Source organism: Pestalotiopsis fici (genome assembly GCF_000516985.1).
Source record: "Pestalotiopsis fici W106-1 unplaced genomic scaffold PFICI_Scf_3, whole genome shotgun sequence".
Classification (NCBI taxonomy): Eukaryota; Fungi; Ascomycota; class Sordariomycetes; order Amphisphaeriales; family Sporocadaceae; genus Pestalotiopsis; species Pestalotiopsis fici.
Window position 1 is genome coordinate 1,829,050 of NW_006917093.1, and position 24,134 is coordinate 1,853,183.

A 24,134-nucleotide genomic window follows, 5' to 3' on the forward strand; every position below is an offset into this window, starting at 1 on the left:
ATACTGCGAATATTGCCTAGAAAACGATGTCATGCACCATCACCACCACCATCCGCGATGGAATTATGGTAATGAATCTCCGCAAAGCACTGACGTTGATCTTGAAGCAAACCGCCCTTTTCATCCACAGGCGTTGCGAGCCAAGCCCATTTGGAGGCGATGTTGGGATACTGAGAGACTGCTGCCGGCTATTGAGTTCCTCATTGTCCTGCAAATGAGGCTTTTGGCGATCATGGTGCCTTTATTGCTTCTAGTGGCCATATACGTCTTCTTGAACCAGGCTACACAAAAACACGTAGGTCTAGTTTTTACTTGATAATTCAGGCTTGTGGAGATGGCGTCTTCATATACGCCCCGTAGAAAGACTGGCACATAGTACTCAATAGACTCTGTCATACAAATACATATATTGCGCATAAAAAATATTGTAGCAGGCCCGACGAGAGAACTCAGGATGATATGAGGCCAAAGCTGCAAAACAAGGAGAGTAGATTCCTTCACATGCAACGCCGTCGAGCCAGTAACTCCTCCACACTAAACATTAAGCAACTCCTGAGCGATCCGGAGAACGCGGTCATCCGGAATGTCGTAATAGGATCTCCACTGACTTATTGTGACATGCACAGCAGTACAGTTCAAGTCGTAGGCAATTGTAGCTTCCCTAGCATCTGCGTTCCAGCCTTTGGGAATTGTTGCAAACATTGCAATGCCAGCCACCAAGCCGAACAACAGCGCGAAAAAATAACCCCCAACTCGACTGACCTTGACGACCATGCCTGGTTCATCTCTCGTTTTCGGTCCCTTGGCAATTAATTGGATAACAAACAAAATAAGAGGAGCCAGTATAGGCAGGCCAAAAAGAATAATGCTTGGTATGACGACGCACAAAAGCATGACTTTGATGAAGCCCCAGCAGAATGCTAACATTGATGAACCATCCGACATTGAGGCCATCAAGTCAAAGTCCCACTGAGGAGCGCTATACAGCCATGACTTGGAGCAGAGCTGTTCTGCAGAGCATGACGAATTCCCAGGCGCCCCCAAGATCCCCGACTGGAGGCAGTCGTACCGAGGAACGAGATCGACACCAGTGGGCTTGAACTGGCCCCAATTGTATCCAAGCTGGACACAGGCCCCGATGGCTTGAAGCCCGGTCAAGATCCATAGGATCCAAGTCCTGACACTGCGCCGATCGGCGAGTCTTTCCGATATGTATGCTTGCTGCCAGACAGATATCCACGAGACCAAGGAATTGGCGGCGTAATAAGCTGGATTCGTTGCCCATCGGAAGAACATGGCCCACCAGAACACGGTGGAAGACGCCACATAGCTCACCACAAGGCCATCCCCAGGACGCAGTGCCTTGTCGCCAGAAGCAAACTTGCGCAAGTTCGTAGCTGCGACCAGTGCCGTGATATTGATGGTCATCCACACGCTGATATTTGAGGGCTTCAACGCCGAAGGTTTTGGGGTAGATGGAAGAACTTTGAAGTCAGAAAAACAGCTCATCATCTCGCACCAACCCAGGGTTGAGTCCGTTTCAGAGCTGATGTCGTCGTCGGAAGTATAGTTTTTCGCCCGCGAGTACAAGACGAAGCCGCCCTGTTCGACTCCTGGGAAAGATACATTTCCCTGCCCGAAACCGTTTGCCCTGAGTGCCGCGCAGTCAACTGCCTCAAGTGGTGCGCTGGCACATTGACTAAAGTTGGTGTTCTTGAATAAGGCGTATTCTGGAGTTCCGTAGGCGGCCCCCCCTCCTATACTGTTACGGGTCTTGAACATGGCAATGACTATGGCGACGATCCCTACGAGGCAGAGGGCGAAAACGAACTGGAGAAACCTAGCGAGGTAAGATAGTTTTGGATGCTCAGGTGTATGAGATGATCCATGCATGTTGCCATGGTTGTGTTGTGGTATCGGTCTTGAGCCACCGTAATAACGGTTAGCTCCATTGACGGGAGGGTAATAATTCCGACGATGATGAGGCATTTCGAGTGTCACATCACCTAGTTGTATTATGAGTACGTAGTCTGATAGAACAAGGAAGCCGGACCTTAAATATTATGTATTTTCTTTCAGGTGATGGCGACTGTATGAATCGCGTCGTAGGACTGACAAGGGAGAAGAAGCCTTATGCAAATGACAATCCAGTAACCTGAACAAACAGGCTTTGGGCTGGCTTGTCACGCCTTGACACCATGGCTTCCGGCCCATTCTCGCCCCTGGCAAGTACTAAGTTTGTGGCCAATGTAACTCATTTTTCTATAAAGGCGTGGTCACCCCAGTTAATACAGTTGCAGGATTGCAGCCATGCCAGCAAGCAAAGAAAGCTCCTTACTCACAGCTCAGCCCCCTTGTCTAGGTCACTACGCAAACGCGCCTGTGATTGGATCATGAATTTACATGCAGCCGAGACAGTTTTATTCGATTGTTTCCCTCCACCAGTCAGCCGCGAGTCTTGACTTGTCGCGTCTTGTTATTGCATCTAGTATTCATCCATGGTACAACATGCTACATGGCTGCTAAGGCACCGCACCTGACTTCGTTTTACCGCTCACAACCTGCATTGAACGATCATGTTGATGAGGTTCAGGTGGGTATGCCGACAAGGAATCGCGAAAAAGCAGGCATTAATGGCAGCTTTGCGTACGGACACAAAAGCCTATACATAGGACCCTGTGCAGCTTTATAGAAATACCCTCTTGGATAAAAGCGCCGGCCCCCAATGTTCTTTGCAGCTGCATCTCATGTCCAAAGTCCCGATTCGATCAAAGACGTGCGGAAAATCTTAACATTCGACGCTGATGCTCGGCGAGAGGAAGGGGAATTACAGGTATTCAGATTGCGTAAGAGATGACCGCTAATACTGACATCAAATGTATTTCGGGACGCTCGGAGATAATGCCGGGTTTAAACGATGCCAGTTCTAGCTTGGAGCAGGCCGAGGAATGGGAAACTCAATGCTTGTTCGTCATAGATTGCGGGGACATTGTAACAGTGAATGAATGCAATGGTTTGCTACGTTGCGCAGCGGTAAACTTTTGGCGGCTCCGTGTGCAACTCTCATGTCATTTTCTGGATTATAGTAGCCAAAAATGGCTGTTTCTGAGACAACGACTGTCCATAATACACCACAGGTCTTCAGCGTAAGCGATCGCGCCAAGTTGCTGTCAACGTTGTCAGACTCCGGCGCGCCGGTTCTGATCCACCTCAACGCCGACACGACCTGGCTGCTGAGCCTGCCGTATCCACCATTGGCCGAGCGACCAGCCGGCCGGACACGGTTCAACATCCTGCTCGATCCGTGGCTTCAGGGCCCGCAGTCGGACGTTGCCTCGTGGTTCTCTACTCAATGGCACCTTGTGGCTCCCAGCGTGCAGACGATTGCAGAGCTCAACACGCTGCTGGCCGAGTCGGAGCAGGCGGGGCACTCTGATGCTACTTACATAGACGTGGTGGCGATATCACACGAATTCACAGACCACTGTCACGAGGCAACGCTGAGAGAGCTCCCACGCACCACGCCCGTCTTTGCCACCGAAAAGGCCGCCGAGCTCATCAAGTCCTGGAGGCACTTTGACCGAGTTGTGACCACTCCGGGCTTCTCGTCGTCAACGTCGGATTGGCAAAAGGCTCTGAGCTTGGCGCCGCTTCCGTCCTGGGTCGGCATCGGCCGTGTGGTGACTGCGGGCAACGCCCTCTACTACCACTCGGCCGTCATTATCGCATTCAAATCGCCGGTCGAAAATGAACTAGAGGGTGACCTGGCCCCTCGTGCTGTCCTCTATTCCCCTCACGGTATTAAAGGCTCCGACCTGGACGCGGTCAAGAAATCGGGCATCGAAACACTGGCGCTTCTCCACGGTCTCCACGACGTCAGGATATGGATGACGAAGCAGCTCAACCTGGGCGCCCTCAACGGGCTCGAAGCGGTGCGTGCGAGCGGCGCCAAGTATTGGATTGCTACACACGATGAGGTAAAGAAGGGCGGTGGCTTCATTGCACCTTTGTTGAGGCGGACCAAGTACACCGTAAACGACGCTGTGAGGAAAGAGACCAAGTCAATGGGCGAGCAAGCGCCAGACTATGAATTTGTCGAGCTTGGTTCAGGTGACAGTTTGGTGTTGACATGAACAATGATGGAATTTAGTAGAGAGATATATGGTGTCTAATCTGCCTATAAGACTGCCTTACAAATTTAAGCTTCGGCAAATCTGCTTCTCTTTCTGAGCTGTTTTCCATAGCGGAAGAACAACCAGGGAAATGGCATCATGGTAGCGGTAAGAAACGCAAGCAAACTGGATGCCCAGTGATAGCCTAGTTTGTTATACATTTGCAATCCAAAAAGAGGAAACGCCGCTGTACGTATTAAAGTGAGCCCAAGTTCATTAAGGTGTTTCAAGTATGTTGACACTCACCAGCAAATGCACATCGAGTGAATGTGTTGGCCGCGAGTGCCGATGCCGCAAAGGCTGGATACGCATCGACGAGAAACGTAAAGATGCCAGTAAAGACGAGTAGGGTCCTGTGTCATTACAGTGAGTTAATGTTCGCCTTGGAAAAGAATGATGGCATACTCACCCCATTCCGAAGACACCGGAGCCGATAATCGGCACTATCCAGTGGACTTGAGCGTAGATGGTCCATGCAAACCAAAACAAGCCGATGGGTACGAGCACCCCTCCGGCAACGGCAGATGGGAGCTGGAACTCGGGCTCCGAAACTCCTCCATTACGCTCGAGTAGTCGCATGTGGATACGGTGCCACACGGGTTTTGTGGCGGACGCTGCAATCATTCCCGTAAAGATGCCCATGAAGGCAAGCCCGATCTGCCACAGGCTGAAGCCGTAAACGTTGCCGAATACAAGGCTAAAGGCGCCAAAAAAGAGGTACAATATGCCAAGCAATATTGCCGAGTAGAGACACAGCAACAAACAGATGGGCTCATAGATGAGAAGCTGGAATGGACGAGAGAACGAGCGAGTGATGCTTTGGAGAATCGACTTTTGTGAAAGTTCCATGGGTGACTTCCATCTGCTATTCTCGGTCGTTTTCCGTAGATGACGTGCCTTTTCTCGTAGCTTGATTGGGTCTAGTTGACATGAGCAAACCAGAACTTTGATTAGTTGTTTGGTCTCGTCACTCACGATAGGTTTCGGGCACCAATACAAAGATGCAGACCATCATGACGCCAGCCCATATGAGCATAAACTAAAGTGGAAAAAGTCAGTAACGGTGAAATAATCTTTGGTTACATCCATCACCAACATAAAACGTCCATCGCCAATTAACATTATAGTTGATAAAACCACCAAGCAAGGGACCTAAACTCGGGCCTATTATTCCAGTCAGTACCTTAATCGTGAGCCCAAGATACGAGACACCAAATTATACCTATGAACGGACTCATGGATATGATGATCATTGGAGCCTGTATAGCGTCTGGCCGAAATAAATCGCTGACGGTGCCGCCGCTGACACTCAGGAACGCGCTGCCGGCGAAGCCATCAAAGAATCTAGCCTGGACCTAATCAGCTCCATGTATCATATCAAGGCGATTGTTCAACGGCTTACTATAATGGTGGTTTCTGCGTTTTTGGCTACAGCAGATGGAATGAGCCAGATCAAAAATATGGCCCTGTGTTTTGTTCCCATCGATCAATTTCTTATCCTGTGCCAAATTAAATCATTGCGCGTACCATGAAGCGATATAAATGGGCCTGCGACCGTAGAATTCGCTGAGGGGGCTCAAAAGAAGCGGTCCCAAGGACACTGGTATCGAGAATCCGTTAGTACCTCAGTAACGGCATGTTATAAGTGCCGACAAGTATCTACTGACGCCCGAGCACAAAGGTGGACAACCCCAAGGTTGCTACGATGGTCGAAATCTCGAATTCGGCGGTGATTTGGTGATATGTAGATGTGTAAATCGAACTCGCACATGTCCTTCACTTTGTTAGCATAGCAGATAGGAATTGTCGAAAGACTGAATTTGCTATCATGGGACCGAGCACGTCTTGAATAGATCCAACTTACACACAGAGACTCCCCATTCCCACAATGATCACGATAATCCACCTGTGCAGTAATGATCGGCTTCGCGGGCAAAAGGGATCCTTGTCACCATCCCAGCGGACCAGGAACCTTTCAGTATCCGTCTTTTCGGCGCCATCTGCTTCGGTCTCGTCGGCGTCGTGGTGAAGATCTGCGCACCCATGGCCATTGTTTGAACGGATGCGTCTCATCGCCCTTAGTGACGCCTGAGATGCGAACAAGCCATTCGTGGCAGCACCATTGTCGACGGTTCGTGTTTTGGCGTGATATTGATGCTCAAGGTCTCCCGTATCGTCGTGGTCATCGTGCTGACTGATGCCTCTCGTCGGTTCGCTCTGATCTTGGAGTGTATCCAGATCGTGGCCCTCCATGGCAATGCCTAGATCCTTGTTGAATCGTGCCTCGGAACTCAATTGGGAATGTTGTTTCGAAGAAAATGGGAGCACGGCGTAGGCCCCGATATGAGATGATTTCGTACGTCATAAAGACTATGATACTTTGCTGAAATGATTCATGAGATGTATTTCAAGTGTCTCTATGAGAGGTGTTAAATCCATCGAGTGGCATGAAAGCGACTGCCGGTCATAGTTTACCCGCATGATTATTGTTGCGCCTTGACTCAGGGGACACCGGCCGGGGTCTCAGCGGAGGCACGATTCCGGGATCTGTTGAGCTATCCCGAAGAGACGGCACGACCGAGCTCCTGGTGCGAATTCAAAAATTCAGCTTTTCATAGTTGGAACCCGACACTTCTCCGTCAGAGCTTGACGATCCTGCATTGGCAGACTTTGACTAGTTCCGTGCCTGGGGATTGGAGCTCTGTTGCACCGTACTCTTCTAGAAACGCCTTAGTCATCCAAGGCCATGACATAAGTGAGTGATGAGATAACTTGCTCACTCGGTATGCATGGTTCTCCACCATCTCTGGACGGGACCCAACCGAGAACCTTGATGATGGACGCCTTACTGGATATCGCCGTAGGGCGTGTAGGGCGTGGTCGCTCTGGCAGTGGAAGCTAGCCATTTTCTACCTGTCATTCATCCTAGTTTCTCCTTGGCCTACGAAATTTCCCACAGCTTTCCACATGCTGACAGGGCACATCGCCAATAGTCAGAACTCTATCGGGATTTGATATACCAGATGCCGCTGGCGCTGGGTGTAGCTACCACCACACTACGAGTCTAGTTGCATGACTCGCAGCCTCGGTTGACGGCGCCGCGCATCGATTTGCGCCTTACGTGAGCAGATTTACTGTCCTGTCTGATTCAACACCATGATTCCGGGCTTTGTAAAAGATAATATCCTTAGCGATGGTGCACTTGGCTATTCTCATGCTCTGCAGATTAGTTAAGCCGGGGGGATTTTCTCCCCCGCATATTGATGCACTCGACTTGATTATCACAGTGCCTTGGTAGTTCCAGATTTGATTAGGACTTGTGTGCTTTTCTTTGTATAAAACCGTCTAATATCTTGAGGAAATGAATCCATTCTTCTCTCATCAATATCAACATCAATTCTTGAGGTGCGCCTGTTTCAAAGCCTACATCTTCTGCATAGTGCATTCTTACACCACGACTACCAAAGTCTTCAGTTTATCATACATTTCTCATATACACACGCCCATACGCAGGCACAAGGGCAAACAGACAGACAGAATGGCGACCTCAAAGTTGTTCGAGCCCCTTCGCATTGGCAACATGGACTTGAAGCATAGAATAGTCATGGCACCACTCACGCGATACCGAGCAAACAAGCAACACGTCCCCCTCCCTCTCATGAAGGAATATTACGGCCAGCGCGCGTCGACTCCCGGCACCCTCCTCATCACAGAAGCCACCTTCATTTCCCAACAGGCCGCCGGTGACGCCAATGTCCCGGGCATCTGGACCAAGGACCAGATTGCTGGATGGAAGCAAGTCACCGACGCCGTCCATGCCAAGGGCAGTTATATCTACGTGCAACTCTGGGCCCTGGGTCGCGTCGCGAAGCCAGATGTTGCCAAGGCCGAGGGTTTCACCATTAAAGCCCCTTCCTCCATCCCGACCGACGGCTTGCCAGCGCCCGCAGAGCTGACTGCCGAGGACATCGAGTCCTTTATCGCAGACTATGCCCAAGCCGCCCGGAACGCAATCGAGGCTGGCTTTGACGGCGTAGAACTGCACGGCGCCAATGGATATCTTGTCGACCAATTTATCCAAGACGTTTCCAACCAGCGCACCGACGAGTACGGCGGCAGCATCGAAAACCGATCACGATTCCCTCTGCGGGTCCTCGAAGCCCTAGTCGCAGCCGTTGGTTCTGACAGAGTTGGTCTGCGTCTATCGCCGTGGTCCGATTTCCAGGGTATGCGCATGGCTGACCCGGTCCCTCAATTCACCCACCTTGTGAGCGAGGTCCGGAAACTGAAGCTCGCATACCTGCACATTGTCGAGGCTCGCATTTCGGGCAACACCGACAAGGAGTCGGCTGATACCAACGAATTCATCTTCAAGGCGTGGCAAAAGGCCTCTCCAGTCCTGGTTGCCGGCGGCCTAAAGCCCAACACTGCAAAGGCGCTCTTGGAAAAGGATTACGACGATGTCGAGGTGGCGGCCGTGTTTGGCCGGTACTTTTTGGCCAACCCTGATCTTCCATTTCGCATCAAGAAGGGTCTGGATCTCAACCAGTACAACCGCAATACGTTTTATGATGCCGAGAGCCCTGTGGGATACATTGACTATCCCTTCAGCAAGGAGTGGTTGTCTGCACAAGCTTGAGATGGAACACAGCCTTCAAGTGAAAGAGTAAAGAGATGAAGAGCATGTTAGAGTAGAGCAAGACTTATACATAAAATAGAGCCTCTATACCGAATTGAAACTTTAGATTATGGAACATGACTGTCGAACACATATTCGTGATGAAAATCGAATTGAAGCCAACGGAGCAATTTTGGAGCTGGTGCTATATTCGAGAACACCAACTTCGTGACGTCGCAAATGAACATGTCGCCAAACTATCAAGTCAAAGTCAAGAACTCTATTTTTATCAAAGATACAGACAGGATGATCAAGTTTAGGTAAGTGTGACTGTAACTTGCGTCTCTGAGGTGCCGATTTTCCGATCGGGGAGGCTCTTCTCCAAGGCTATCATTGATAGACGCGTATGAACCGCAAACTACGATACACCGGTGAACAGAGTGCTCAGATAGACCCGCAGACCAAGATTCAACTTCAAACCAATCACATTACATTGTTTCATCAAGAGTGAGCGCAATATCTGTAGCCCGGCTACGTAGTGACCAATGGCTTTACTAGTCAGTAGTGGTGTTCTCTTCGCCACAAGCTATTCACCAAGTTCAATCTTCAACCAAGTCCACCAATTATATGAATATCCTCCCAGACTCATATCCTCTCAGGGGTTCTAGTTCAATGAAGATCAAGCTTTAGTTTGCCAAGCTCGAGTTGCCAATGGCGATTACCAGATTAGGGAGGTCTCATTGCCGCATTGTGGGTAGGTCACACTGCCGCCGCTACTCTACTTGGCATTACTTGGCAACTCAAACACCAGAAACAGCACGCTAATGTTTGATCATATCCAGAAGAAGACACAACTTATTAGACTTGGAACAATAGTGGTCTCAAAGGAGTCTATGTAAATACGGGTTATACAGCCATCCATTAGACTATAGAAAACACTATTCTTTGGGTTGCTGAGGTTTTCAGCAGTGCTATACTCTACCATCTCGGTTGTTATAGTTGCCAAGCACGCGCCCTGATCCCCAAGAGGTCGCACTACCTTATCTAGGAAAAAGCTAAGACTTGACTCTCCACCACCAATTCGCTTCCCCTGCATGAAATACACAACCTATGAGCTCTCTTTGCCTTGACTACCGGCCATTCGCCACGCGCTTTGTCACTTTGGCAAATGACTTTTGTTTAGTCTTTATGATGGCAATCTCATGTCGACCGGCGGCATCCGATCTCGTGGTCGTCATGAACTTGAGACGTATCAGGAAGGACAGTTGCTATTCTTAACCAACTCGGGAGCGACAACAATGTTAGTGTTCTTGGACATGTCTTCGAGCAACCTTCCTATTAGGTGCCCAACTGTAAAGATATTCCGTCCCATCTCCAAAGGTGCAAGATGTATAAGAGAGCTCTCGGGCGTCATAATGGCCATCAAGGTCATCCCAAGTAGCACTCGAACTTGCATCTCCCCCTCCCCACCAAGACCTCCCAAGAAAACACTTGAAGCTCTATAGCCAGCCAATCAGACATCATGCAGCTCAAGTCTATGGTCGTCTCGGCCTTTGTGGCCACGGCTGCGGCTAAACAGCGATGCGCCGCTCCCGACCCTACGGAGGAGCAGCTCGAGATCTCCAGGCAGATGGCCATTCAGGAGGCTAACCACCTCACGGCTACTGGCGAGCAGTTCTCTGCCCAGGCCACCATTGAGACCAACGTCTACTTCCACGTTGTTGCCTCTGGCACGACCGAGGCTGCTGGTTACCTCAGCGTAAGTTGGCAGTTCTTTGCATCAATAGATCACAAACACACATACACACAAGCCTTTCAAATACTCACATGGTTTACAATTTAGAATGCCACGCTCGATGACCAGCTCGATGTCATGAACACGGCCTATGCTCCCCACGGCATCTCGTTTGTCGACGGCGGCCGCGACTGGACCGTCAACTCGGTCTGGGCCCGGGACGGCGCTGAGACGGCCATGAAGACGGCGCTGCGCAAGGGAACCTACGCCGACGTCAACATCTACTTTGTGTCGGACCTCGACGCCTTTGGCTACTGCTACCTGCCCCAGACGGTGTCGAGCAACGCCATCCTGGTCCAGGACGGCTGCACCATCCTGGCCAGCACGGTCCCCGGCGGCGCCGAGACCGACTACAACTACGGCTACACCGTCGTCCACGAGGTCGGCCACTGGTTCGGTCTCTACCACACCTTCCAGGGCGGCTGCGGCACCGTCGGTGACTCGGTTGCCGACACGCCCCCCGAGAGGACTGCTGCTTCCGGATGCCCTGCTACCCGTGACACCTGCACTGGTGGCGGCGTTGACCCCATCCACAACTACATGGACTACTCTGACGAGTAAGTATTTGCTTTTTTTATGCTCTTCAACATTCAAGACACAAATTTGCTGACAAGGTTCCGTAACAGCACCTGCTACGAGGAGTTCACCGCTGGCCAGCAGACCCGCATGTACAACCAGTGGAACGCCTACCGTGCCAGCTACCAGTAAGCGCTCTCTCAAACGTTTGACTGAAGCGATGATCTGGTATTGGAGTCGAGCGCTGCTGTGATGTCGGGTTCGTGATAGGGGAATTGTAGCATGTCATGAATACTGTTCTCATTATAAAAACAAAAATTGTATATATTATCAAATATCATGTCCAAATTTGATTCCGAGTCCACTTGTATGGCCACAACAAATCAGAAGTATTTTCGTCCATGCTTGAATTATGAATTTTCGTGCCCGAATCAATTCATGCTGTTACAAAATACTCATAACTTCATGAATGATGCACAAAAGTAGCATAGCCTCAAGCAGTAGAATCGCAACTAGCAAGCCACTGTAAAGACGATCTAAACAAGTGGGATGCGGCCGCTGGTGAGATTAGTCGAGACGTTTGAAAGACACGATGCAGGCATTTACCCAGGTTCATGACAACTTGTTTTTGCCTCAGTGCCGATACTTGAATTCGTCTGCCTGATTGGAAATGAACAACTAATTCAATCTTGAGCATGAATCATCGGGGATCTGGTGATCTGACTATTGTTAATGTCTTGATGTTTTCTGAGGGTGGATCCTTGTCAGCAACTCGGCCATGTTATTAGCGTTCTTGATTTTAGATCCATTCCTACCATCGAAATGACACTTTTCATCATGGCGCAGGCAGCCATTTTGGCACCGTCTATTATAATAAAGTTCCAGATCCCCAAAAATGTCAATAAATCAGAAAGACGCAGAGCGTAGGAAAAGAAAACATTAAACAAGCAATAACAATGTCGGGCGCAAAAGACTGGAAAATGTTTCCTTTTCCCGCCAAACTGACCTGGCGACAGACGGTCTCCTTTTGGCTGCGCGACCAGCTGATCCGGCGCCGCCTCCGGTCCTCGGCCACCCCCATATCGCGGCTCTTTGACGGCCTCCCCGACCCCGGCACCCCGCGGCGCATACTCGTGACCGGACTCGACTGCGCCGGCAAGACGGAGCTGCTGCGGAAATGCTTCTCCCAAGACGTGACCCAGCCAGGCGGCGGCGATGTAGTCACGTACATCCTCACCATTGGAATGTGTGTTGAACAAGTCAGCTACGGCAGCGTGACCGTGTACGCCTACGACGTGGGCGGTTGTTCGCCGGGTGGCCTCCGCCGGTTGGCGCGCAAAATGGTCGCCGAGGCCGACGCCGTGGTCTGGGTTGTCGACTCGATCGATTGGGAGCGCATGGTTGAGAGCCGTGAAGAGTTTGACCGCTTCTTGTGCCACGAGGGCGAAGAGTTTGGGCCTGACAAGCCGCTGCTTTTCTTGTCTAACAAGTCTGATTCGCCTGTAAGTCTGAAACCGAGAACACAGAAAGAGGGAAAAGATGTTCTATTTTTGGTTTTCCTATAAAACCTTTGGCTGACTTGCTCGACCCAGCAATCAAAAGGACTTGAACAAGTCCAACGACACTTTGGAGATGTACTTGAAAGAATGAACTCGGTAAGAATAGTCAATAAGGAAAGCTGCCATGAAGGTGACTGATGAATTCCTCTAGCATGTGGCAGAAACAGCAATTCCCACGGGAGATGGATTGCTGGAAGCCTTTGGATGGCTGAGTGATCAATTGCAGGGAAATCAGAATCAGGAAATGAAACAAAAGACATCGACCAGTACAATCATGTTGCCAGAAGCCGAAAAATCATGAATCATATCTTCATTATGACGTCTGCTGTTTGAATTACAAGCGCGACTTGGGGTCTCTATACTTTTTGTACGAGTGATCCACCTATTGGTGGAGATGGGTATACTGAAAAAAACAATGCTACACAATGATCCATTTCTTGGGTGTGAATTATAGTCCAACATGTGAAAGACAAAAAGTCTTTAGATCAGAAGAGCCACGGCATTTTCGGGACTTCAGAATGGGGACCTAGTGCTGTATGCTGGTATATACTGGATGACCAAAGACACCGCCGGCTTACATGGCGTGATACTGCTCGGTGGTCTCGACAATACTGCTCTCTCGGCCAGGTCTAGCACCACCTGCAACGTGGAAGTGGTATTGGGGAGCATAGACCGTTCTATCGTCATCGACAACGTGAGCCTGGCGGGGTGCAGCCGGGTTCTGGCCACTGAAGCCGTCGACGAATCCTAGCTTATAGGATTCGTCGTCGCTAACGACTTCCTTGGGCCGGGACTTGTGGCTGCGGCCGCGGCTGGCCTTGCGATCGTGCTGTCGGCTGCGCTCACTGCGGCTGCGCTCTCCACGTCTCTTGTCGCGGCGTTGATTGTTGTACACAGTGGTCTTCTCGTTGTTGCTGCGCTTGTAGGAAACGTTGTAGTTGTTCTTCTTGGACTTTCTGCGGCGGCGGCAGCAGCACAACAGCAAGAGAAGAATCAAAAAGACCAGACCACCGACGGCGCCACCAACAATGGCACCAACATTAGTAGTGTTGTTGCTGGTGGTGCTGACGACGGGTGCCGAGGTGAGTGGATTGGCCGTAGTAACCACTACAGTGCCGTCGCTGAGCGTCGACGTGGACAGGGTGGCTCGAGATGCCGACTCTGACGCTGCTGATGCCGACGCCTTGGAAGCCGACTCTGACGCCTTTGATGCCGAGATGGAGGCGTCAATGACAAACTGGGGCTCATCCAACAATGTGGTGATGGCCGTAGCAGTTCCACACTTGAACTGCGAGCGGACTGGCGATCCGGTCCACATGTAAGTGACACACTCGGACGCTGTGGCTTCCGAGCTGTTCAATGTTAGTCGTGCCCGTTCAATGGTGAGAGAATGGATATCGTCAAACTCACCAGCATCCTGTTTTTGGACCCGCATCGGCACACGATCCCTGTTCATAGGCCTCACGGTTGAGGCAGGTGACGTAGAAAGGGTTGTAGTCACCAGAGACGCAAGCGACTGCATGCTCACTGTTGGTCGCGCAGACTTGATTGCCGTCACAAGTCCATGGTTGTGCTGTCAACTGGTCAGAAAAGCTGCTCTGAAAGGCTGGAATCAAGCAATTTGGACTCACATGAAATTCCAGAAAACCAGCCGCAGGTTTTCGAGTTGGTCCAGTCGGTCGTGGCATCTCGGCGAAGCAGCTCTAGGACAACCTCACTCTTGGACCTGTGGCCAGGTCCCTGCGTCGGCTTTGGAGTCCAGCCGGTAGTCGAGCCAGCAATATCTGCGACGCCCGTCTCCTGGGGCGGCTTCCAAGTCGGGGTCGAGTGGTCGGTCCACTTCAGCCAGGCAGCGCTTGTGCTGCCAGCAGCGCAAGCAATCAATAGTAGCGATCTCATGGTGTCGCGACGTTATTCCAAACTCTCTAGGTGATTTGGTAGATGTGAGAAAAGACGAAACTAGCAAAATTGAGACGAAAATGCCGAAATGCCAATATTTATAGATTGGTGTCGCCGATGATGGTCATCACCGTGGTGTGTGATGGAAGTGATGCAGTTGACAGAGAGTTGGTGAAAGGTCGAAAAAGGCCGGTTGTGAGAACTGCCCAAGATCGGCGTTCTTTTCTCCGAAATGATGTACAAAAGAAGAGAGAAAAACAGTAACGCGCAATGCACAGAGCCAACAAAGATGCAATGTCGAGCTGGTTGCTGGGTCGTCTGTAGAGTCAAGCGCGTTGACTGGGGAGCAACAACTCTCTATTCACAATGCGTGTAGGTGAGGTCCAGCCGTCGAGAGATTCAAGGTGATGGAGTCGGATGGGTGACGAAGCAAACGCCGCAATAGTCAAAGCAGGCGGCAAAACCCAAGGCGATCGATCCCTCACACTTGTTGTCAGGAAAAGAAGTCAAAGACAATCATCAGATGCAAAGAAAGGAATGTTACAGATTTTGTGAGTTGCCTGTGAAGAATTGTTCAGCAGCAGGCACCACACCTATTGAAGTGGCCATTCATGGAGACCCCAAAATCTGATCCCAGCAGAATCCGAAGTAGCCGGACCTGGACCAGGTCTGGAATCTGCCCCCAGAAGCCAGAGATGGATCTGCAGCATCTTTTTTCCAAATGATACGTCGAGTGTTTTTCTCTATTCAGTGGCGTGAACTTCTCAAGCTTTTCTCCCAGCCAAGCGAAAACCCACTTTCACAACGGTACCGCTGTCGACAATAAAGTTGATAGGCTTTGGGACCCCTACCAAACCCCAGATGGTCAGTGGGGGCCTTTGGAAGATCAGTGGATGGTTTCAGCGCTGCATCCTCTGAGCCAATCAAATTTTAGCGGCTGCCGCTGGCGTCTTGACTCTTTGCCATTTGCGTCTGCACCCACTGACTCGGTCAATTCTTTTTTTTGACTTGTTCTCGGAATGATGCATCGCATATCATTCAAACCTGTAAAAGATGGATTGATAGTTGTAAGATTATCGATTCACCAAAGCAATAGATCATGTCACCTTTTATATTTTCTTCAAATCTCGTGCCTCTCTACGCTTTGCTTTTCCTCAGCAGCCAAGGGCCCCTGTTTCTAAACTGAAGCGAGCTGTGCCTCAAGTGCATCACTCCAATAGCTGCGGCGCTTATTTCATCTTATTTTATACCACAGTTCGGCGCTTAGCAAAACAGTCAAAAGGAAGCTGTCGGAGGATGAAGTCGGAAGATGAAATCGTAGTAAATTGCAGCGTTGAGAATACTGCAATTTGGGTATTTGAGCATAAATCATGACTCAGCGACGCCCATCATTCAATTTGTCTTTGCAATAGCAATTCGAGAGAATCGGCGCCCCGAGACCTTGCTCCACTCATTATAGGCACGGTGCACTACACTGAGCGTCAGTTAGAGAAGCATAGTGCCGCAATTCATAGAATACATACTTGGCTGCACAACTATAATTACCAAGCTCAGCACCAAACTCATGCGTAAAGCATACCCGTTTGAGGAGCTTGAACATCGTGATCCTCTGTGCCAAAACCCAAGTGCATGACAGGCTCGTCGTCCTCGACGACGATCTTGGCAGCGATATCGAGAGGTAATGGCATGGCCCCCCAACGCACTTTACCTCTCGCAACTTCTCGAAGGTATTCCTTCTCCTCGTCAAGATCTTGCATTGTTGTTAAATGGGACTCAGAGTCGTTCACTTTGTATTTGACTTGGCGTTAGTTGAGACATCATACTCAATGCAATAGGTTGTGATCGGCTCACCTGAGACCCTTGGGACCCGAGGAACATGACAAGCAGCTGACAGGACGAGACTATTGGTACCTCCCACGACCATGTCATTCTGTAACTTGCGGTATTTGAAGAAAAGTGGAGATAAAGCAACGACAAGGCCAACGCAGAAGAAGATGAGAATGCTCAGTCCTGAGTAACTGATTGCTATCACGGCATCAGAAGGAACGCCCATACTTTCGGCCAAGTCTGGTCTGGCTTGCACAGTTTTGCCTTCGGAGCCAGCACCTATCAATGGTCAGCGAACCCTATCAACAAAATATAGCATAGGAATGTATACTTACCCCCTTCGACCACGATGAAAAAAAGTGCGTTTGAGACAAGCCAGTGAAGTAGAATACTCACTGCGATCAATGGGACACTGTATCTGAAAGGCAGTTGAAGTCTATAGGTCGACACTTGTTGACCCACTGGATAAGACACCCGCAGAGGCGTGTACTTACGACCGTAAGAGTTCAGCTCTAGCTCAACTTGTAATTGTGTATAAAGCATGTTGACCGCCAGGTACATAAAAGATAGAATGAGCTGAGGTATGTTAACGACCAGGAGTGAAGCAACGTAGCCCATGCTTTCACCCAAATCCCAGAGACTGTAATCTTGGGAGGGGCCGAATGTATTCAATCTACATGGAGTTAGTCACGGGTTTGGCTCGCTGTAAAGCCACTCGATGTTTTCTTCTTCTCACTAATCTCAAGCTCTAATGGAAGATTACTCACCCAGTACTACTACTAGAAGTAATTAGTGCTACAAGAACAGCAACCATTCCAATGAAAATAGGATAGTATACTTGAATCCAAATGCCACGGGATACGGCAGAATATAAACGGTGAGCTTTAGATTTCCACCGGCGTGGCCTTACGGCAAACGTAAGATCTAGACTTCCTGCAGTGGTAGATGTTTCCCGTGGTTGACACTCGAGGTTCTGCGCCGCGGAGAAAGTGAGAGTACTGAGGCCTTTTGTGACAGGATCGGGGTTCGAGATGAAAGACTCGATGGCGTCTCCGGGAGTAACGAGTGAAATGTCTGTCAGAACGAAAAGCAGAAAGACACAGGCCATGATCTTTACCAGGACGCAAACCATGACAACCAAGATCAGGGCATTAGATAACCTGACCTGACACGGTGCCGGCTCCGCAAGGCAATGGTCGACTTGCAGATTCCTTACCCCCGGTTGAGAATTATAGCCGTTTAATGCCTCTTCTGCTATGATGTCCCTTTTTATTCCAATATCTGTAAATGACAATGGTGCGACGCCATCCACTTTCAATATATAAGGTGGCTGAGACGTGTTCAGACCGAAGAGTCGCCCGCACGAATGGTCGAATGCCTTGAGCTCTTTCTTGAATAGTTTGTCGGACTCTTCGCTTCCATCAACGTAATCAGCAGCACCGGGCCATCTTGGTGACTTCGAAAGGGTACAAGGCGCCCAAAACCAGAGAGAGTTTACCTCGCCGGGTGGGACTTTGGAGTCCCAATAATCTCTCAAACTCCCAAGGGTAAGATTAAAAATTTGTTCTCGCTTCCAACCTCGTACCTCAGATTCAGGCGGAAGGACAATCATGACAACGTTTTTGTACATGGTGTGAATTTTATAAGGTCTGTATTCGTCCATGCATGATTCTGGACTCAGCTTGACCCAGTTGGTGCAGTTCTGCGCTGTTGCTGCAATTTCACGTCGCACGTGATCGGTGCCAGACTGACTCCAATTAACAGTATCTCCAAAACCAAGAATATATTCTGGGGAACTGCCGGAATCATTAACTAATGATCCAAACTGCACGGGAGAAGCGCTGCCGGAATAAGCAACTAATGATCCAAACTGCTGCACGGGAGAAGAGCTACCGCTGACGGCCAGGCTAGCCCCGGGGAGCCAATAGGTTTGATTTTCGACCCCATTTTAAGCAAAATAATCTATCGCTATGGTAACATTCCAATAAAAACTCTGGTATATTATGCTGTAAATAGAGCTATTAAAGAAAAGGTGTATAGGAATACTGCTCAGAAATAAAACCACCCAACAAATTTGCTTTATCCGTGACAAAGCGGGTATATTAGTCGGCGACTGCAGACCGATCTTCAGAAATCGGAAAAATACGTAAGCCTTATCGATCTCTTTTCTGGATAGAGAAGTGACGATCTGCATAAAAAAGTTGGACGAGGCCAGTATTCCGGTGGATATAATATTCAAAATTAAATAAAGGATGGTATTAAGCCTAAAGGCGTGCTCGCAGCTTCCTTTAAAAAGCCCGGTTAAGCTTATATCTGAAGCCTCGCGCTTTGGTACAGATATTGCGAGACACACAAGCAGAGTTATTTCACAGATGACGGCAAGAAGAACATTGATGCCACCTGCCTGGCGCCATCCTCGCTGCGAAAGAAGCCTGAAGGTCCACATAGAAATGGTTGAGCAATGTCAATAATACAGTTATAGATGCAATGAATGAATGGAAGTGTATCTGGTGGGAAGGCGGTTGAAAGCATTCCTCTGGCGGGTGGGGAAGGACAGGAGTTGATCCAAATATGAATCTCAGCCTTATGGGGGATACTCATGTTTACCGAAATTAAGTCCCTCGAAGAGGGGCTGTAAGGCATATGGATATCCTAGGTGGGTTTCGGCATTTGACCTATTTGTGCTAATTGTGAAGGAGTGTTACACTACTTCTAGTATTGACTACCTATGTAGAGTACTGTTCAGATACGAACTCGCCCTGCAGTCCTCCACTGCGTCAGCACCGCAGCCAAGGTAGGGGCCACAACGATGCAGCTTGTCGGATGAGGAAATGGGGCTGTATTGGTTCTTCAATCTTACTGTAGCATTGCATATTCGAAGATTCTTGGTGGGGAAACAATACATAAGAAAGATTTCAGGCCCATCCAGCTCTTTACCCACAAATTCCCAATTTGATTTCCAATTCATTCATTCATTCACTTATTCAATATTTCTTCATAAGGATTACCCTGACACCGAGAATGTCTCTTCCTATCTTGGAAGAATTTCGAAACGGGCTGAAAGCAAAAATTACACGACCTGAGAGAACCTTAGTATTGGGGCTTTCCACAAGACGTACTCCCCAGACTCGTAATATTCATGTGTGTGCGGATGAAACGACCACTAGAGGTCTCAACGCAATACTTCAAGATTCTGAGACGAATTTGATGTATTATGACCCAATGCAAGACGTAAGAAAGGCGTTGTTTGATACACGAAATTGGAGAAAGTCCCCGCGATTTTTACGTATTGTGGCAACGATACCCGCTTTACTCTGGACATTATATTATATACCAAGGAATGGTGATGCTGTCCTTAGTGCAATAAATTCGCGTCTAAATACACAATACGAGGAACTGAAAAATAATATCTTACTCTACGAGAGTTTCGCTCCAAGACAGGTGAGTGTTCCCTTTGAATTCAATGTAATCCATTAATCTTGAACTGTAGATACTTTTCGCTTCGTTCTTTGTTTCGTGGGATATCTTCCGGATCCTTCACTCGTTTTATCTACGTCCTCCAGGATTCCATTTCGAGATTACGTTACTGCTCGAAATATACATCATGCAAATGTGTCTGGTCGATATGGCTAAAGATATATCTTATTATCCTACCCTCCTCTTGCCAGGATACCAAGTTCTATGGAAACTTCCACTAGTGTAAGCACAAAGCATTGAGTTAATGGCTCCATGCTAACAACTAAAGTTTGTTCAGCATATTCATTATTGGGCATCATCTTTGGCAGTACCCATCACGGCGCCGGGAGCGTATCCGCTACGCCACAATCAAACCGCGACTGGCCTTTACTAAGTCAGGAATTCCAGTAGCCGTCTATCCCCCGCAGGACATATTCAGCTCTGTGGAGATGGACGCGCTCTCGATAGACTCGTTGCAAGACTACCCGGACTCGCAAGCCGACCACACCGAGTATCACCACCACCACCAAAGTCACGACTCCACCAGGCACATCAACGAGTCCCAGGATTCACTTCTCAGCAACTGAGCCATCGCAGGCTTCCCAATACGCAATAAAGCAAGAACCGCCATACGCACGGTCTCATCAAGGGCTTTCAATGGCCGCGCCGAATGTCTCTGCGGGAACGAAAGCATTAATCACCACCGCTGGCAGCTCTGACTTCTAAATCCATCGACAATCTCCAAACTGGAGGGCTGAATGAAAAAGCTTTCATCTCGGGGAGCAAGGAATCAGTGGGTACAATATTTATACAAACACGTGCAGTACACGAAGCTACGACATGCGCCGACACAATAGATAAGATCTCGCCCATCATCATAGATGCTACCAAATCCATTGTTCAGTATTATTCACTGATCTTGTTCCTGTGAAAAACGAAATGCACTGACTGTTTCATCACCCGCAACGAGCCACTGAGCCACACATGGTGAGGGATGAATGTCTCCATGGCCATCGCTGGCGCCGGATAAATTCCAAGGTCAGGCCATTACTGCGATGAGCCAACGCCAAATGGTGATGACGGTCTATCGAATTGCTCCACAAGGGGAGTACTGGGTCTTATTGTATTGCGTCTGCCATATCACAAACAGTGACTCCAGGTCAAAATATGGCACAGAGACATCCCTCTAAAAGCCAATCACTTCGAACAGGCGAAAATGATGCCATTGCTATCAAACAGGAAATGGCTATCCATGCATGTACCGTATGCAAAAGAATCATAGCATGCCCCAGTGATGCATACTCCTTAGAACGCCTTTAATGACTCTGACATATATACTCCCTAGGCCAATCGCATCCCGCGCCTTGCTTCTTATTGCTCCACGATCAGCTCTTCTAATGATCTCATGGCCTGTCCACCCGCATTCTCAAATTTGGACACCATCATTTCACATTCCACCTTGAGCCGTTGTTCCGCCAGGTTCGCATTGTGATGGATCCATTCCTCGACAGTCATCTTCTGTTCAGGGCTAGTAAGCTGCAACCCCTTAAGCAGGTTTGATCCCGGAACGGCATTCTCCTTTCCAAGCTCCTCAAAGATGAGGTCAATGTCAATAGGCGACCATGGCTTGTTGCTTTGAAGAGCGACAAGGAAATTGTCATTGCGCTTGGTGGGCGACGATTGGACAGGGGTAGTGGCTTCGGGAACCAGGCCAACACGGCTCGATGCAGATGTATTGGATGGCCTAGACGAAGGTGGCTGGTTTTCTGCGTCCGAAGACTGTGGCGACTGTGACGGCGAGATGGTAGCCTGCCTGGCGGCTGGCGTAGCAGAAACAGCAGGCCCAGGTGTAGTGGGTGCTTGAAGTTCGTCCTCGGGTACCGGTGGGGGTGGCAGTGACTTCTTTCTCGGCTTGCTAGGCCCTAAGCTGACCCTGGGTGTCGCAGCCTTCTCCAAGGGATCGGCAAAATCGACTTGATCGACCTCGGCGGGCAGCTTGATCTGTGTATCCTCGGTGGCTAGTTCAGGCTCTGGTTGGGGGATAGGTGGGGGTGGAGCAGCTTGTGTGCTGTTTTTCTTTGGACGGCCACGCTTTTTCGGTGCTGGAGCTGCTACCATAGACTGCTTGACAACAGTGCCACTGCTAATAGCACTGATATCGTTTTGATCCATTGTGGTATCCTCGAGGACGGTGGAAGGCTCTGCATCTGGTTGTGTCTCGGGCTCGGGAGCTGCCTTCTGTGCCTTTTGCGCCTTGGTCTGCTTTGATGCCTTTCTAGTGCCCGCCTTGCGCCCCTTCTTGGGAACTTGTAATGGCTCCTGCTCTTCAGCAGCCATCTGCTCTTGAAGTTGTCTCAGCTCGGCAGATGCATCGGCATCGTTCATCTCAGCGGGCGCCGGCTCAAACATGGCATGATCATCCGATGTATACTCTTCGACAACCGGAGCTGCTTTCTTGGCTGTCGTCTTCTTCCCCTTGGCTTTCGCAGGGGCCTTCTTACGTTCCGAGTCAGAATCGGCCGTGATCATCTCATCGTCGGAGAGCGGTCTCTCCATATCCGCCTGCAGTTGTCGATCCAGTTCCTCGTCGTCCGGAAACTCCTCTGCGGCATTGTGGAAAGAATTGTTTGACATGGTGGATGCTGTCGATACCTTTCTAGTGCTCTTTGATGTCCTGGTGCCCTTCTTTTTCGTGGTCTTTGCAGGTGGGGCGGGAGACGCGTCCGTCATATCTTCTACTGGCTGAGGTTCGATCACAGATGGCTCATTTGCTGTGTTGCTGGGGCGGCCGCGAGTTGCGCGCTTCTTGGGTGCGGGTGCTTCCGCATTGGTCAGGACGGAATCGTCCATTGCGTCGCTAGCTCTCTTGCGTCCTCGCGCGGGTTTCGGTGGCGGAGGTAGATCGTCCTCGAGAGGTTCTTCCAACACCTCAGCTGGCTCTTCCTTTTTGGCTTTGGTTTTTCTACCCTTGGCGGTGGTTGTGGCCTTCTTTGCGCGTCCTTTCTTTGTGCCCCCAGTTGTTGCAACTGATGCAGTTGTCATGACACTATCCTCGTAGTCGGCAGGCTGGTCTAATGTTGATGGTGCCTCGGATGCAACAGTTGCTACAGATTGGGACGACAGTCGTGATGCTTTGGAGGCTCTAGCTCCTTTACCCCTGCCAGTCTTCTTGGGAGCCTGCTGGTATTGATTGATCAAAAGGAAGAATGGACATTCGGGTGATCGCTTGTAATGTTCGTGCCTACGAAAAAGTGTTCGTGTAAGAGACCAGAAAAAGGTGATCAGCGGCAGGATGTTGAGGGGTACTCACATGGGCTTGTCGCTGGGTTCCCATCCATCCAATGCCAATTGGCAGTAGGTACAGGTTGCCATGTCGTCCGATTCGAGAGTCGGGGTGTATTTCCAGCCGGCGTCGACCATCTGGCAAGTACATTAGAGGTCAGGAGTCGCGTCATTGGACGGTGGCCAAACGTACCTGCTTGGTCTTGCACTTCCATCCCCTCTTTCCCTCATGCGGCCACCGATCACCGAATGTGGCTTTTCTTGCGTCTATCATGTGCGGAAGACTCGGGTCTTCAGTGTTGTAGTCTCCTGTACGTGCCTCAATTGCTGCGACGATTGCCCAGCCACAGTTGGGTGACAAGCGCAGGTGTTCTACGATTGGATCATCGCCATCTTCCCAGCCTCCTACCATCTTATGGCATAAAAAGCATACGGTGTTGTCAGGGTAGTCGGGGGCAGGATTGAAGTAAAACCCAGCGCGGGCGAGCTGTGAAATGATATGGTCAGTACATTGCCGCATGCGCCTGTCGCCAATGGGTCGCGTCTAGACATACAGAATCTGCATCGATTCCCTTGTGCGGCCAGGTCAAGGCCTTGGAGGCTTTGCCTTTCCCCGTTGTCTTGCGGCCTGTTGTGGGTTGCGCCGACTGAAAGGAGGCCAGACGGCCCTCCTGAGTGAAGAACTGTTCAAAGACCTCGTAGTCCTCCATCTTTGCTTTGTTGGCAGCGCGTCGCCGCTCGTGAAGTGTCGCAAAAGAGCCGTTTTCAAGGAGAAAATGACATGGGCACGGCGATGCGCGGCGCCAAAAGTAACAATAGGTCGTCAAGCCCCGTGCGCTGCTGCTGCTGCTGCTGTGTTTCGAGGAGCTAGTTCTGAGCAAAGTGAAGGCGACACTTTTCTAGCTTTTCGCACGGGGTGTGGATCGTGGCGCGCAAGTTATGGAATCCTGGAGCTGGGAAAGCGGGATGAGATTGATGTGAGGGTCGATGCCAATTAACGCTGCTGCGAC

At 49.9% G+C, this 24,134-nt stretch overlaps 9 protein-coding genes across 9 annotated transcripts; 4 read left to right on the plus strand and 5 right to left on the minus strand.

The window, feature by feature from the left end:
- Positions 1-534: 534 nt before the first annotated feature.
- Positions 535-1,989, minus strand: PFICI_04687 (uncharacterized protein; the record flags this gene model as incomplete). Its single annotated transcript, XM_007833268.1, has 1 exon — positions 535-1,989. One exon carries the CDS (start codon positions 1,987-1,989, stop codon positions 535-537), a length of 1,455 nt encoding a protein of 484 aa, XP_007831459.1.
- Positions 1,990-3,095: 1,106 nt separating this feature from the next.
- PFICI_04688 (uncharacterized protein) lies at positions 3,096-4,133 on the plus strand (the record flags this gene model as incomplete). Its single annotated transcript, XM_007833269.1, has 1 exon — positions 3,096-4,133. One exon carries the CDS (start codon positions 3,096-3,098, stop codon positions 4,131-4,133), a length of 1,038 nt encoding a protein of 345 aa, XP_007831460.1.
- Positions 4,134-4,198: 65 nt separating this feature from the next.
- On the minus strand, positions 4,199-6,425 carry PFICI_04689 (uncharacterized protein; the record flags this gene model as incomplete). The annotated part of the gene is made up of 10 exons (XM_007833270.1): positions 4,199-4,359; positions 4,419-4,525; positions 4,582-5,092; positions 5,148-5,211; positions 5,269-5,336; positions 5,395-5,521; positions 5,575-5,638; positions 5,700-5,772; positions 5,840-5,946; positions 6,037-6,425. The coding sequence occupies 10 exons, from the start codon at positions 6,423-6,425 to the stop codon at positions 4,199-4,201; spliced, it is 1,671 nt and encodes a 556-aa protein (XP_007831461.1).
- Positions 6,426-7,710: 1,285 nt separating this feature from the next.
- On the plus strand, positions 7,711-8,811 carry PFICI_04690 (uncharacterized protein; the record flags this gene model as incomplete). The annotated part of the gene is made up of 1 exon (XM_007833271.1): positions 7,711-8,811. One exon carries the CDS (start codon positions 7,711-7,713, stop codon positions 8,809-8,811), a length of 1,101 nt encoding a protein of 366 aa, XP_007831462.1.
- Positions 8,812-10,312: 1,501 nt separating this feature from the next.
- Positions 10,313-11,293, plus strand: PFICI_04691 (Extracellular metalloprotease; the record flags this gene model as incomplete). The annotated part of the gene is made up of 3 exons (XM_007833272.1): positions 10,313-10,549; positions 10,634-11,142; positions 11,212-11,293. The coding sequence occupies 3 exons, from the start codon at positions 10,313-10,315 to the stop codon at positions 11,291-11,293; spliced, it is 828 nt and encodes a 275-aa protein (XP_007831463.1).
- Positions 11,294-12,057: 764 nt separating this feature from the next.
- Positions 12,058-12,961, plus strand: PFICI_04692 (uncharacterized protein; the record flags this gene model as incomplete). The annotated part of the gene is made up of 3 exons (XM_007833273.1): positions 12,058-12,603; positions 12,694-12,756; positions 12,812-12,961. The coding sequence occupies 3 exons, from the start codon at positions 12,058-12,060 to the stop codon at positions 12,959-12,961; spliced, it is 759 nt and encodes a 252-aa protein (XP_007831464.1).
- Positions 12,962-13,234: 273 nt separating this feature from the next.
- Positions 13,235-14,559, minus strand: PFICI_04693 (uncharacterized protein; the record flags this gene model as incomplete). Its single annotated transcript, XM_007833274.1, has 3 exons — positions 13,235-14,012; positions 14,071-14,233; positions 14,292-14,559. The coding sequence occupies 3 exons, from the start codon at positions 14,557-14,559 to the stop codon at positions 13,235-13,237; spliced, it is 1,209 nt and encodes a 402-aa protein (XP_007831465.1).
- Positions 14,560-16,121: 1,562 nt separating this feature from the next.
- Positions 16,122-18,016, minus strand: PFICI_04694 (uncharacterized protein; the record flags this gene model as incomplete). Its single annotated transcript, XM_007833275.1, has 4 exons — positions 16,122-16,345; positions 16,411-16,665; positions 16,722-17,059; positions 17,154-18,016. The coding sequence occupies 4 exons, from the start codon at positions 18,014-18,016 to the stop codon at positions 16,122-16,124; spliced, it is 1,680 nt and encodes a 559-aa protein (XP_007831466.1).
- Positions 18,017-21,213: 3,197 nt separating this feature from the next.
- PFICI_04695 (uncharacterized protein) lies at positions 21,214-23,834 on the minus strand (the record flags this gene model as incomplete). The annotated part of the gene is made up of 4 exons (XM_007833276.1): positions 21,214-23,083; positions 23,153-23,262; positions 23,318-23,611; positions 23,679-23,834. The coding sequence occupies 4 exons, from the start codon at positions 23,832-23,834 to the stop codon at positions 21,214-21,216; spliced, it is 2,430 nt and encodes an 809-aa protein (XP_007831467.1).
- Between the last annotated feature and the right edge of the window lie 300 nt (positions 23,835-24,134).